At 33.8% G+C, this 15,240-nt stretch overlaps 2 protein-coding genes across 2 annotated transcripts; both read left to right on the plus strand.

Annotated features, from left to right (window-relative positions):
- The first annotated feature begins 4,192 nt into the window (after positions 1-4,192).
- On the plus strand, positions 4,193-9,189 carry LOC121237312 (E3 ubiquitin-protein ligase RGLG2-like). The gene is made up of 12 exons (XM_041134002.1): positions 4,193-4,409; positions 5,296-5,561; positions 5,832-5,916; positions 5,994-6,134; positions 6,231-6,344; positions 6,457-6,554; positions 7,580-7,659; positions 7,737-7,842; positions 7,942-8,069; positions 8,178-8,364; positions 8,551-8,607; positions 8,694-9,189. The coding sequence occupies exons 2-12, from the start codon at positions 5,319-5,321 to the stop codon at positions 8,772-8,774; spliced, it is 1,320 nt and encodes a 439-aa protein (XP_040989936.1). The 5' UTR covers positions 4,193-4,409; positions 5,296-5,318; the 3' UTR covers positions 8,775-9,189.
- Positions 9,190-9,712: 523 nt separating this feature from the next.
- Positions 9,713-12,263, plus strand: LOC121237311 (aldehyde oxidase GLOX-like). The gene has a single exon (XM_041134001.1). The coding sequence runs from the start codon at positions 10,156-10,158 to the stop codon at positions 11,872-11,874; it is 1,719 nt and encodes a 572-aa protein (XP_040989935.1). The 5' UTR covers positions 9,713-10,155; the 3' UTR covers positions 11,875-12,263.
- The last annotated feature ends 2,977 nt before the right edge of the window (positions 12,264-15,240 follow it).

Below are 15,240 nucleotides of genomic sequence, written 5' to 3' on the forward strand. Positions count from 1 at the left end.
AAATTGTCATTTTGATGAAACAATTTTTCTACCATTAGGAAAAGAAAATGTGCCTGGAGCACAAAAATGAATAACATGGAATGCATCGACATTATCTCATATTGATCCTCATACAAATCAATGTAAACTGGAAGTTTAGAGGATTATTCATTTACAAGGTATTGTAAATCAATTACCGGATACATTTACTGATAGTAAGAAAATAATAAAATCTTATATTCTAGCTGCTAATATCCCTGCGCAGATTAAAATCCCTGTAGGACAATTAAGAAATCAAGCAGAAAATGAATCTAAAACATGCCTGAAGCGTGGAAGACCTATTGGTGCAAAGGATAAGATTACTCGAAAGAGAAAAGTAAAAGAAATTGGTATTCTTAAAGAAACCATGCCCACAAAACAAGCAACAGAATCAATTGATCCAACCAAACTTTCAACATCAAATTCTCCTGAAAAGAATCCCCTGAAGAGTAATTTCCTGAAGCGATATCTCCTGAAGAGGAACAGGTACTTGAAAATAACGAGATCTCAATAAATTATGTAAGTACAGGAGAATTATGGGATAAAAATAAAATTATTGTTGACAATATATTTTCATTTAAAGTTGCAACTGACATTACCAAAAGTAATGATGAAATTGAACCACAAACCGTTGCACGTAGAGATAATTGGCCAAAATGGAAAAATGCAATTAATGCAGAATTGAATTACCTTGAAAAACGTGAAGTATTTGGACCTGTCGTCCAAACACTTAAAGGTGTTACACCTGTTGGATATAAGTGGGTATTTGTACAAAAATATAATGAGAAAAATGAAATCGTGAGATATAAAGCACGACTTGTTGCACAAAGTTTCTCGCAAAAACCTAGTATTAATTTTCAAGAAACATATTCTCCTATAATGGATTCAATTATATTCAGATTTTTTATTAGTTTGGTAGTAATGGAAAGTTTGGATATGCGTTTAATGGATGTGGTTACCATATATTTACATGGATCACTAGATAATGATATATACATGAAAATTCCTGAAGGATATAAACTGCCCGAAGCATATAATTCAAAATCCAGAAGTATTTATTCTATCAAGCTACAAAAATAATTATATGGATATAAACTGTCCGAAGCATATAATTCAAAATCCAGAAGTATTTATTCTATCAAGCTACAAAAATCATTATATGGTTTAAAGCAATCCGGACGCATGTTGTATTATCGCCTTAGTGAATATCTATTGAAAAAAATGATTTGAAAATAATCTAATTTGTCCATGTGTTTTTATTAAGAAGTCAGAGTCTAGATTTGCAATTATTGCAGTATATGTGGATGATTTAAATCTCGTTGGGACTCCAGAAGAGCTTATGAAAACTGCAACTTGTTTGAAAAATGAATTTGAAATGAAAGATCTTGGAAAAATCAGATTTTGTCTTGGTTTACAAATTGAACTTTTTCAAATGAAATTTTAGTTTATCAGTCTACATATACAGAAAAGGTCCTGAAGCACTTTTATATGGATAAAGCTCACCGTTTAAGTACTCCAATGGTTGTTTGATTACTTGATATTGAGAATGACCATTTTCGTCCTCGAGGGGAAGATGAAGAAATTATTGGTCATGAAGTACCATATCTTAGTGCAATTGGTGTTTTAATGTATCTTGCAAATTCTACAAAACCTGATATTGCATTTTCAACCAACTTACTAGCAAGATATAGTTCTACACCAATTCGAAGACATTGGAATGGAGTCGAACGTGTCCTTCATTACCTTCGTGGTACGATCGACATGAGATTATTTTATCCAAAAAAATTAAGCACAAGATTAATAGGATATGTGGATGCAGGTTATCTATTTGAGCCGCATAAAGGGCATTCTCAAACATGATACCTATTTACATATGGAGGTACAACTATTTCATGGAAGTTTGTCAAACAAACAATAGTAGCTACTTCTTCCAATCACTCAGAAATTATTGCAATGCATGAAGCAAGCCCTGAATGCATTTAGTTGAGATCAATAATTCAGCATATTCAAGAAAAGTGTGGTTTACCCACAATCAAAGGCGGTCCAACAATATTATATGAAGATAATGCAGCATGTATTATGCAAATAAGAAGCAGCTACATCAAAGGCGATAGAACCAAGCATATTTCACCAAAGTTCTTTTATACACACAAGTTTCAAAAGGGTGGTGACATTGATGTTAAGAAAATACAGTCAAGTGATAATTTGACAGACTTATTCACTAAAACTTTACCAATTGCAACATTCAAAAAGTTGGCATACAATATTGGAATGCGACGGCTCAATGATCTTTCATCATAAACAATTGAAATTTTGCATATTTACGAGGGGAAATCAATTATCATCTGGATTGTACTCTTTTTCCTTCGCTAAGGTTTTTCTCATAGGGTTTTACTTTGCAAGGTTTTAATGAGGCAATCATAAAACATTCAAAGACACATTAGAATGTTGTACTCTTTTTCCTTCGCCACAAGTTTTTCCCACTGGGTTTTCTTTGGCAAGGTTTTAACTAGGCATATTCTTTGTGTATGGTCATCCAAGAGAAAGTGTTGTAAATTCATGGAATGTATTTGATGGATGACCATTAGAATTCTTCCAAGTTCATGTATCCATATTTCCCAAGTTCATGTATCCCTAATTCTTATGTATTGTTATTCTCTAAGTTTATGTATCCATGTATTCTCCATGCCTATAAAATGGTGTCTTGAGGAGCATTTGTGATAGACTTACAACAAAGAAGATGAGAGAAATAATACTTAGTTTCTGAAGAATTAATTCTAGATATTGTGTTCTTTCAATTCTTTTGTTACTTTTTTTATTTTATTTTTACAACAGAAGATAAATTTAAGGAATTTAAACAATTGGTCGGTAAGAATTTAAGTTAGTCGGTGGGAAATTTCTTTAAATATTTAAGCAATTAAATTTTTTTTTTTTTTAAAAAGAAATTTATACCTTTCGATGAGAATTCTCGATCGACGTAGCGGTCTCCTATATACATATCAGCATATAGAGAAGGAAAAATAAATGAAAAACCGACAGCATTAAGATATTGATATTATATAGTCGCCATCACAATCAGTTCCATCAATAATAATAGAGTAGAAAAAGACATTCTTTTATAATAACATCATGTATCTTAGTTTACACACTTGATCCATCATCTTAAAGCTACCCTTTTTTCCCTCAATTATCTCAAATTAAATGTCATATTCCGTGTATCGGAAAGCGACAAGGGAACTCCAGAGGATAAGAACATGTGAAAAGCAAAGTATTGGACATGTTTTATCTTTTTACCCAAAACCAAATAAGGATTAAAAAATCAAAATTTCTTTAAAATCCATCAATTTTCTTCTTGTTTTCAGTTAGAATTATTATTTTTAGTGGGGTTTAGTATGTAATTGCACTTCTAGTTTACTACAATTTTAAATTAGGCGTTAAGGATATACGAATAAATCAATTAATTTCTTAACATTTCTGCCACGATGATATAGACACGAAGTTAGTCACGAGTAATATTAAGTACTATCTCTTTATTTATCATCATTTCATAATTTTATGACGTGATATTTCAAATCCGACACATCCGCTATAAGATCCTTTGCAACCGTAGTAATTTTAAGATTAAACGAATTATTTTATTGAAAAATAATACTATGCTATCTGAATTTGTTCCTTGAATTTAACCGTTCATATATTTTATTTATTTTAACTTTTTTACTTAATGATTAAGGAAGTAACTATTAGTATATTAGTTTTTATTATTATTTTAAATGTTTAAAGAATGTTAAAAAGAAAAAAAAAAGTAATTTGTACTAGGGGCACATCGAGTGGTCAAACCTGAGCGGCATAGTAGCATTATATTATTTTATTTTCAAGCCGATGTGTAAAGCACATAATCTACATAATTTAAATGATAGAACTTAAATTTTAAGATTTATTTTTTAAATCAAATTATATCATATAAATATTTTATTATATATATTTTACATACCGATTTGAGAAAAAAATTTGTAATATTAAATAATTGAAAAACATAGAATAAGGAATAAAATAGGGATAGATAACAATTTTTACTTGCTAATTTGCTATCCACAATTATAGATTTTTGTCGGAATTCAAACGAAGTGAAAAAAGTTAATAAATAAAAAAGGATCGCGAGTGGAGTTTGGCTGTCGCTCTCGGTAGAAACAAGAACCACTTCAAAGGCTTTTCAGCAAAGGAAATTTCCTGGAACCAGTCCTAACCAATAACTGTTCACGTTACTTCATATTTCACAACAACCGTTACCGCTCCACACCCATGGTCTTCTCCGCCCACCGAGACCACCTTCATCTCATTCTACTTCCTTCCCAGTAATAGAATGTCGCTCTAGTTGACTGCCTCTCCTCAAGGTAAACAAGTCTCTGATGTTGACATCAATCTGCTTAGATTTTAACGAGCCTGTTTGTATTTTGTTCTCTAGATTTGTGTAGTTGTTGTTTACTTCACTTAGTTTTGATTGGGTAATGTCGGATTTTGAGTCTTGGCCATTGGGATTTTCTTGGTACCTCTTTGGGTAAAAAGTGAAAGGGTTATGGAGCTATACATGATTTTTGAATCAAACGTTTGTGATTTTGAGATTCATCTTCAGAAAGTCTTGCTTGGTTTTTTTCCTTTGGGAATTGAAATTTTGGGTTGGAACTAAGAAGACATATAGAAGTCTGTATTGTTGGGTTAGCATCTTGGATGCACATTTCTTGCTTTAGGGGAGTAAAAGTTGCCTTAATTTTTCAGTTCTCAAGAGTAAAACAATTATTTTATGTTATAGTTCCTTTTAATGGTCGTATTTTCACCTTTGCAAAAAAAAAAAAAAAAAAAAAAAAAAATCATGAAATGGAAATTGAAACATTTTTACGTAGTTCGTTGTTCTGGGAACATGAAAACCCCATTCCAAAGTAAAGAACGGAAAGCTGGTGTCAACTCTACAACCTGGAATATCTTTAAAGCATTTGTTGCGGATAAATTATTTCTCAACTCTATCGGACTAACTCCTCAGCCCTCATGTTTTGCACAAGAAAACCCACATTTGAAATCACATTGAAGGTCAATTGTTTCTGAATGACAGCAGCTTTTCAATTAGGTGTCAGTTATAGGAACAAAAGAAATATGCGTTGAAAAAGTGAATTCCTTGACTGTTAGGGTTCCAGGGTGTTGAATTTGCTCAAAGTTGGGCTGAGTTAACTTCAAATGCTCGTATTTCATCTAGTAAGTTTTGTTCTCACATGTTAAATGTTGCAGAATTTCTGTAAGGTATAGTGTTGATGGGGGGAACTACTTCAAGACGTGCAAGTCCTAGACAGCCTTCATCTGTAGGATCTGATTCATACTCATGGAATCGTCAGTATCCGCAGTCACCTTACCAACAACCAAACCAAGATTATGGGCGACAACATAATTTTGCACCTCCAGTTCAAACCTCCAGTGGCAGTCAGGCCCCTGAGTCAAGAAGGAAGTTAGAGAGGAAGTATTCAAAGATTGACGATAATTATAATAGCCTGGAGCAGGTATGTAGTATTTTGTATTTCCAGTTGAACTCATAGCTTGCTTTTGCTTGGAATATGTTCAAGGATTTGCCACATTCTAAAAAGTTGGTGCTTATGTTCTTATTGATTTCTATATCATGGGGTTATCTTGATATCTTCAAAGAAACTATAAATTAATTATAGAGAAAAGATGAAGTTCAGATAGTTGAGCCCACTGATGGGCATACATGTATTGGTGATTTTAACTACTCACTAGTTTTATGAGATTGTGGAATACTCTACTCGCCTCAGGTTACTGAAGCATTGTCACGTGCTGGCCTGGAGTCTTCCAATCTTATTGTTGGTATTGACTTCACAAAGAGCAACGAGTGGACTGGTTAGACCTCATATTGGTGCATTTAAACCTTTCTATCAAGCTTTAGTGAAATATTGATTAACTTGCTTTCATATTAGGCAAAAGGTCCTTCAACCGGAGAAGTTTGCATCACATTGGGGATGAACAAAATCCCTACGAGCAGGCAATATCTATTATTGGGAAAACATTGTCTACCTTTGATGAGGATAACTTAATTCCCTGTTTTGGATTTGGAGATGGTATTTCTTCTATAGAGGTGTTACATTGGTGTTTTCTCTTTTTCCTGAATTCATACTCTAGAAAGCTAAGATTATATGTACTTTTCACGTTGGCAGCATCAACACATGATCAAGAAGTTTTCAGTTTCTATTCAGATGATAAATTTTGTAATGGGTTTGAAGAAGTATTGAGTCGATATAGGGAATTGGTCCCTCATCTACGGCTTGCGGGTTTGGATCTGAACTATTATTGTTGTCTTTTTTTTTTTTTTTTAAGAAAAAAAAGAAAAGAAAAGAATTGGTCTTTGCTTATGGTACTTTTGTCTCCCTTTCACTTTGTCAGGGCCAACATCCTTTGCCCCTATCATTGAAATGGGCATCACCATTGTCGAGCAAAGTCATGGCCAGTATCATGTGTTATTGATAATTGCTGATGGGCAGGTACTTCTCTCCGGTCTGTACCTTATAGCTGTTTACAAGACTCCTGATCTAGTTGCACACATTGACAAACTATATATGATTCTGAAATTTCTAGTGCCACTTAATAGATGCAAAAGAAAGATTTCTGCGTTGAATTCTAAAAGTGCTAGATTTCAAGAAATTATCTATTTTTCTTTTAATTCCAAGTTGTTTGAGCACTTATTTAAAGTATTCCAGATATAGAAATTAAATAATTATGTATAATTAGTGACCTGATTGCCAAGTAAACATGGAATAAACAATTATATTTAAAAAGAGACTGTTATAGTTGCTCACCATTGTTAATAACGAGAACAAGTGCTCTTATAAAAAAAAAAATAATGAGAACAAGTGCTGACACGCTGCCACTGAAATATATCAAATTGAGACCAAGCATGGTGAAAAGTATGAGTTCCTTGGGTTTCAAGAATATGGAGTTACCTGACTCACAGGCTAATCAAATAGATTTCCCAGCCCTTCACCAATACTCAGCTTCTTCTTTTAGCTTGTTGAATTTCCTCGTTGATGAAAGGACACGATTGAAACAGAATCTTAGATCAAAGTAATATCTCATTTGGTTGGTAACCATGCCTTAGAAAAAGCTAGAGAACAAGGCTTACATGTTTGGATTGGAAAGAATTTTCAGTTTTACTTCGTTGAGATTTTTTTATGTTGTGAAGGTGCTGGGCACTGTAGAAATATGTTCTCCAAGAGAATTTTTTTGGTGTTTGTGAAAGTTGTAAGGTCCTCTGGAAAATATGTTTTGGAAGAAAACTTTTGTGAGTGGTTTTGGTTTTTTGAAAAAAAAACAAGGAAAATGATTAGTTTTATTAAGATTAAAATCTATTTTGATGTTTGAAATATTTTTGGATTGAAAGTGAAAAAAAAAAATTCTGAAAAATAGAAAAAAATTTGAATCCAAACATGGCCAGAGTTTTTTCTTGTTATAGCCAATGTTTGCTACTACAGGTTGTTTATATTGCATCCTTGAGACTGAGTTGTCACAGGTAACAAGAAGTGTTGATACTGAACGTGGTCAGCTAAGCCCGCAGGAAAAGAAAACTGTTGATGCAATTGTGAAAGCGAGGTATTGCTTTAGATAGCTGGTTTGTGGTCATATTCTTTGTGCTGAAAACACTTTTTAATCTGCTTAACAATTTGCAGTGAGTATCCCTTGTCAATTGTGTTAGTTGGTGTTGGAGATGGGCCATGGGAAATGATGAGAGAATTTGATGATAACATCCCTGCTCGTTCCTTTGATAATTTCCAGGTAAGTATTCCTAGGTAAATGGAAATAATTTTTGCGCCATTTTACATATTCTTGCTCAATGTTTGATTGAGAAACAGAATATTTTTTTGGCTTTTGTAGTTCGTGAATTTTACAGAAATAATGTCAAAGAACATGGACCGATCGAGAAAAGAAGCCGAATTTTCTCTTTCAGCCCTGATGGAAATACCATCCCAGTATAAAGCAACACTGGAGCTCCATTTATTGGGGTAAAGAATATGCGACTCCTCTATTGTAGGGTCTTGATGGTTCTGCTCTTGCAACCACTAATAAAATTCATTCGCAATTAATTATTTATTTTCCTATTGCTAAATTAGTTCTACTAGGGGGAAGGCTATAGACAGGATTCCTCTTCCCCCACCTATGTATGGTGCTGCTTCATTCAGCGGCGGAAAACCTTCACATTCAAGCAGTTTTCGATCAAGTGCACCCTCTTATGTGGGACAGAATACAGTTCGTAGCTCAGCTCCTCCTCCTCCTCCAAGTTTTGCTGCTGATAATCATGTAATGCACAGTTTCTACCCCTTGAATTGACAATATGCATCTGATAATTGTTTCATGACATGAGCCTCATGATGGCAGCCTTAAAATAGTTGATGGCAATGTCACGCTGAGTAGACTTTTCTAAGTTCATGATCTCAAGGCAATGTGAGGATTTTTTGTAACTTTTCATTTTTGCGATCCTGACAGGTTTGTCCCATTTGCCTTACCAATCCGAAGGACATGGCCTTTGGTTGTGGACATCAGGTAATGCAGTTGGGGTTTTTCTCAGTTCTTTCTTGGAGCTTTAGATGAAATAGTGCACGTGTGACCTAAATTCTATTAATTCGCAGACATGTTGTGAATGCGGAGAGGATCTTCAGTTGTGCCCCATTTGCCGGAGCACCATCCAAACCAGAATAAAGCTCTATTAACTGGTGCCGCCTTCGTTTTCAGCTCTCAGTCTCTGCCAGTCCCTTTCCTGGTTGGGAGTTTGGTGCTGGATTTCGCCGGTCGTGGTATCTGGTCTCTTAAGAGTCAGAGGCAAGTGCTGTACTCATCAGATCTCGTTTCTTGTACATATTTCATGTCTTTATCGATTCATAACCATGTTTCCAATACATCTTATGTCCACGTGATTATGGGGAATTTGACTTGGATGAAGTTGGTCAACATTTCCATACTCAACCTTTCGTTTTTTTTCTTTTGTTGTATTAAAAAAATAAAACTTTTTTCCACATTCAGTTAAATGGTTGGACGTGTCATGTATGCAAGATATGTATACATGAAGATGCACCCTGTCATTGGAAGGACGTCTCATGCAGTTTTCCATACATGAAGTTTATATCATCTTCAGTGCGTGTTAATGTTTCTCAATATGCTGCACTTTTATCGTGATTGTACGTACAAACACCAGAAGAATTAAAAGAAAATCATGTTGGTTCAACTCAATGATTTAAATTTATCTTCTGGGCATTTTTTTTTTTTTTTTTTTGAAAAAGACCATTTGGTTCAACACAATGTTCTTCTTTGCCCCCTTTTAAAAGGGGTAATCCTTATCTTCTGGCCCTGGTGCCATATCATGGTGCCTTACTCAGTTTATGGCCTAAGCGGAATAGGAATACGTTCCTCTCTATTTCATTTGAAATTGATAAAACTCAGTAGGTTAGTATATATGGTATATTTTAGTCATTTCACTTTGTATATATGAAGATGATCTTTTTTCCAGAAAAAATCTTTCATCATCTATTTTCTCATCATCCCATGATGTGGCATTAGATGATAGGTTCACAAGTGAAATATGATGAGAGTAGCATTACTCCTTTTTCGGTATCTTACCAAGCTGCTTGATCTGTCAAACTCTCGCCACTCTCACCCAAGCCGAAGGCTGTAAGTACGTGAGAATTGAACCCTTAGTTGGTTCAGAGTTTGTTAAAGCTGTTCCATCAGCCAAAGAAGCACTCGCGAAATTTCAGAGGATGCGTCCAGATTACCAACTTTAGTTTCAGTATGCATGGTAGCATGACTGTCGAATAAGTTGGGTTGCACCAAGACCCTCCCAATACTAAAATAATCCCCACTCTGTCACAACAAGATTGATTTACGTAAAAAATGCACAATATTTTTGGATGAAGAGACTGAAATTTAGCAGACTTCTTTCGTTCCAAATGCATGACACTTGCCTAAAGTATAGTCCCATTTCTTGAATTTTTTTTGTCTATTTAAGCTGCTCGAAGTGAATCACACAGCCATGGATATATAGATATATTCATTAATAAACAGCTTTATTACACAACATTGGACACTCTCTCAAATATGGCTGCCCAAAAACACTGTTCCCTTGCTTTCAAATCTTTGATTATAGCAGCGTTTTTGTTATTTCATTGTGTTGGATTTATTAGTGGTGCTGAGGCTACTACAGAGCTCCAGCTCTCACAACACAATCAAGGGCAGTGGCTGCTCCTCCTAAACAACACTGGCGTTGTGGCCATGCACATGGCATTGACAAACCGCAACACTGTCTTGATGTTTGATCAAACGGGATCAGGCCCGTCTGCGTATCGACTTCAGCATCGTTTCAATGGAAGAAGGTGCACTGGATCTAGGGATGATTTGCAAGACTCCTCATGCTATGCTCACTCAGTTGAGTACGATATTTCTAGCAACAAAATTAGGCCTCTAAGGCTCTACACTGATCCTTGGTGTTCCTCAGGCTCTTTCTTGAGTAATGGAACACTCCTACAAGTTGGTGGATATGGCAGGGGTTCTCGAAGTATCCGATACTTTAGGCCATGTGAGGATCATTTATGTAATTGGAGGCAATCGGGAAGATTATTGGCAAGTGATCGCTGGTATGCTTCCAATCAGCTACTCCCTGGCAATGACCGGGTGATTGTTGTGGGTGGAAGAAGGGCTTTTACCTATGAATTTGTACCTAAAAGGTCCCCTAATGAAGGTGCTTTTGATCTTCCATTCTTGCACCGGACCTATGATCGGAATGCAGGAGGGAACAACCTCTATCCCTTCCTTCACCTTTCTTCTGATGGCAATTTGTTCATTTTTGCAAATCGAGATTCTATCCTTTTCAATCCTAGACAAAATAGGGTGGTCAAGACCTACCCTCGGATTCCCAAGGTTGGGGCAAGGAACTACCCGAGCTCTGGCTCCTCAGTAATTCTTCCACTAGACTATAAAAACAAGTTCCAAAAGGTGGAAGTCATGGTGTGTGGAGGTTCAACTCCTGGAGCTTTTAGGGCTGCCAATGAAGGGAGATTCTTGAAGGGCTTGAGTTCTTGTGGAAGAATGGTGATCACAGGTAATAAACACAAGTGGAATATGGAAAACATGCCAGGACCTCGTCTCCTAAACGACATGCTAATCCTCCCAACAAGCCATGTCTTGATCATCAATGGTGCAAAACATGGTTGTGCTGGATGGAATAATGCAAGGAATGCTTCCCTCCAACCTTACCTATACACACCTCACCAAAAACTTGGGAGAAGATTCTCAGTGTTGAGAGCCACTAGAATACCTAGAATGTATCACTCATCAGCCATTCTTTTGCCTGATGGGAGGGTCTTAGTTGCAGGTAGTAACCCTAACAATAGGTACACTTTCAGAAACGTGGCCTACCCAACTGAACTCAGGCTACAAGCATTTGTTCCACACTACATGGACCGGCGATATCACCATTACCGGCCACAAAACGTGACAGTACACTATGCTTCCGGCCAAAATTATGGGGTCAAACATGGCGAGGAGTTTGGTGTAGGGTTTTGGTTGGATAGGAAGCCAAGCAAGGATTTGGAGTTCAACATTTATGCACCACCATTCACCACACATTCCATATCTATGAACCAAAGGATGCTAAAGCTGAGGTGCAGAACCATGGCGACGGCTAGGGGTGGAAGGATAAATGCACTGGTGGAGGCCCCTCCATCTCCTGATGTTGCTCCCTCAGGTTATTACATGCTCACAGTTGTGAATGATGGAATTCCAAGCTTTTCTCAATGGGTGAGGTTTATAGATGCTTGAGATCCCTCCCTAATTGGAAAATCCTAAGCTGGGGGAGTGGAGGATAATTGTGTAGACAATACACTAATCAGTAAGAGAGTAGGGTCACTTTAATATGCATAAATATTAATTAGGCATTGCATAAATTTCCAGGAGTGACCTGGTAATGCTATGACTAGCTTCTGTTGTCATAATTATGATTATTATTTCTAAACAATAGAACTAGTATTGTCATTTTATTTTGTCTCTTTTTTATGATAATTTCTATTCTCAAGTCGGTGTATAGAGTACACTTAATAAAATGTATACATGACATAATTTGTTTTAATTTAAATCTTACAAATCAAATCTTACCATTTAAGTAATGCAGATTGTGTGCTCTATACACCGACTTGAGAATGAACTCTTTTTATAGTCTCATTCTACATTTTTGTATTTTAAAAAAAAAAAAAACTAAATTTCTCAAGTAAAATGAATCTATTTTTCTTTATTTGAAAAAAAAGAGAATCCTATTTACTTTCGTTAGATTCTTATTGGTCTAAGCAAAATTTTAGACCAATTTGACTAATATGTCACTTTTAACTTTTGATTAATCACTTAAAACTTAAACTACACATTAGATTAGCATCTCACTTTCTATAATAATTAAAAAAAAAAAATATTTTATAATTTTTTTTGTCTACCTATTTAATGCATTTTTTATTTTTTAAATGCTTTTTATTTTTATTTTTCTTAATTTTCAACATTCTATATATTAAAATACATAAAAATCCATCTATGAACCTAAACTAAGTTCATTTTCAATTACAAAATATATACAAAATTTATTCACAAATGAGTGAGAAATAATATAAAAATCTTGCTAAGTTACTGTAATTAGCTTATAATCAAATTTACGTACTTTTAAAGGGTATATTAGCTAAATTTTAGCTAAAGTTGGACTATGGCTAAGCCAATGAAAATGCTCTTACGGCATCGTAAAAGCGGCATTCCGCCAAAGTGGGCTGTTGGCTTATCCAATACTGCTTCATTGTGAAAACTACAAACCAAATGCAGGCCTGATGTGAGAATGAAAAGCAGAGGCCTTGATGGGGCCCATAGATCCGGACCATCGGTGGCCATGGGCTTGCCCTTCAAAGCCCTTTCTTATAACTATGAACCGAATTAAGTGGGCCAGCTCTCAATCGTACTTTATGGGAGAGTCTGCACTGCACAATAATCAGGACAATGATGTTTCAAAACTGGCAAGTTTATTTCAATTTAATTACAATGATGCAGGAATTCTATGACAAAATTAATTTGTATGAAGACAACCCATGGTAGTTTTTTTCTCTTTTTTCTTTTTAATAATTTTTTTTGTTTTTCAGTTTTTAACATGTTGTTTAAAATAAAAAAGATAAAAGAATAATTTAAAAAGAGCCAAAGACACTAGACATAAAAAAGTCACACAAAATGTCTCAAAAAACCCACATAAAAAAAGGCTATACATGCCCAAAATTGGGTAGAGAAGATCTCAATTGGTCATATAGATACTCATATTTTACGCTAAAATGATATTAATCATTAATCATTGATTTATTTATTTTTTTTATGACAAAAGCAAGAATTGATATAAAGGTCACGTATAGTATAATAATTATATATACAAGCAACAAATGTATAAATAAGGATGTAAATGAACCAGTCTGTTTGATAGCCTACTCAGTACTCACCTGGTTAAATTCGAATCAAACTCAACTCGTGAAAAAAAAAAAAAACTCGCACATGAAAGCAGATACCATCTCGATTAGTAAATGACATATACCCGACAAAATTCGACTTGACTCGGTTAAGGCTCGTTAAGGTCCGCTCGTTTATGCTTGAGTCGACTCGTTAGTTCAACTCAATTAAAGCTCATTCATATATTGATAAATATATATATACACATATGTATATATAAACATATATATATATTAGATAATAATATAAGCATAGAATTTTTATAATTAAATATATAATATGTAACCTAATTACTTATGTCTATATATTGAATATATTTCATAGCTATATTTTATAATATGTACAATAATTAGTCGATAAGATTTAATAGTTTCATATATTAATATGCGGGAACCATATATGAAATAGATATATGCTATCATATTATATGTATATATTAATAATTTTTGTAGACACATAATATATTGTTATTATGAATAAATATCAACTAGTTAGATATTAATTATTCATAAATTCTTAAAATCTTATAATTCATAGAAGTTCTATTTGTTAGTAGTACAAATTCAATATTATATTTTTTTATTTTTTATCTATCTAATTTATTATTTATAAAATATTATTAAAAAAAAGAAAAAAACAATTCTAGCCAAGCTCGTGTTGGGAATTTAATTTATTGACTCGAGCTCGAACAAAGAAAAATCTCAAGTTTGGTCTCAAGCTCGGCAAGCCAAAGACCGGCTCGGCTCGATTACATCTCTATGTATAAGTCTTGCACAAATCTTTTATAAAAAAATAGACTCCACTATGAAAAGTTCAAAAAACTATTTTTTTTTTTTTGCGAGGTCCACTTTTTTAGAAAAAGTTTGTAAAAGGCTTTTTCATTTGGAGTTTGTCCATAGTATTATTCATTTTCATTAGGAAGTTTCCTTTTTACAAGGCCTAGTATTTAAAAACTCGATTTATATACTATAATAAAATAGGGTATTTTGTAGTGCTTTTGAGGTCTTATAAAGTAAGGTTCGAAAAATCGAAATCAGGTTTGGAGTTCATTAAAATTTTGAATCGATTAGTTCAATGTTGATAAAAAGTATTAAAAAATATATATAATGCAATTGAAACATTTTATATCATGTACAAACGAGTATGCAATATAAATCCATTGACTAGTTTCAATAAAAATAAGATACGAATGTAAATAGTTTCAATAAATATAAATAACCTTAGTTGTGCATATATTTTTGCCTCATATACGAAAAGATAAAAGACCATTTAGAGTTATAAGCACATGACAAATTTAATGTAAAATACTCATTTATCTCTTAAGTCTTGGCTACGTTTGGGTACCAAGAGTATCTCAAGTACTCTCACTACTATTCTTTACTTTATTATTACTTTTCACCTACTTTTTTACTATTCATTACTTTTTACCTACTATTTATTATTCTATTCTTACTTTTGACTACTATTCACAAACATTCTCAACACTTCTCAAATATTCTCACTACCCAAACGTAGCCTTAGTTATTTTGTTCAATTAAAGAAAATAAAAACTATATGTTTTATCTTTCAATTTTTCTATAATTTTTATTGAATACAATGATGAAAAAGTTAATATATATTTAGCTCCATCATATTTTTGAACAAAAAATTAAAAAAAAAATCAGATGT

This window comes from Juglans microcarpa x Juglans regia, chromosome 6S (assembly GCF_004785595.1).
Source record: "Juglans microcarpa x Juglans regia isolate MS1-56 chromosome 6S, Jm3101_v1.0, whole genome shotgun sequence".
Classification (NCBI taxonomy): domain Eukaryota; kingdom Viridiplantae; phylum Streptophyta; class Magnoliopsida; order Fagales; family Juglandaceae; genus Juglans; species Juglans microcarpa x Juglans regia.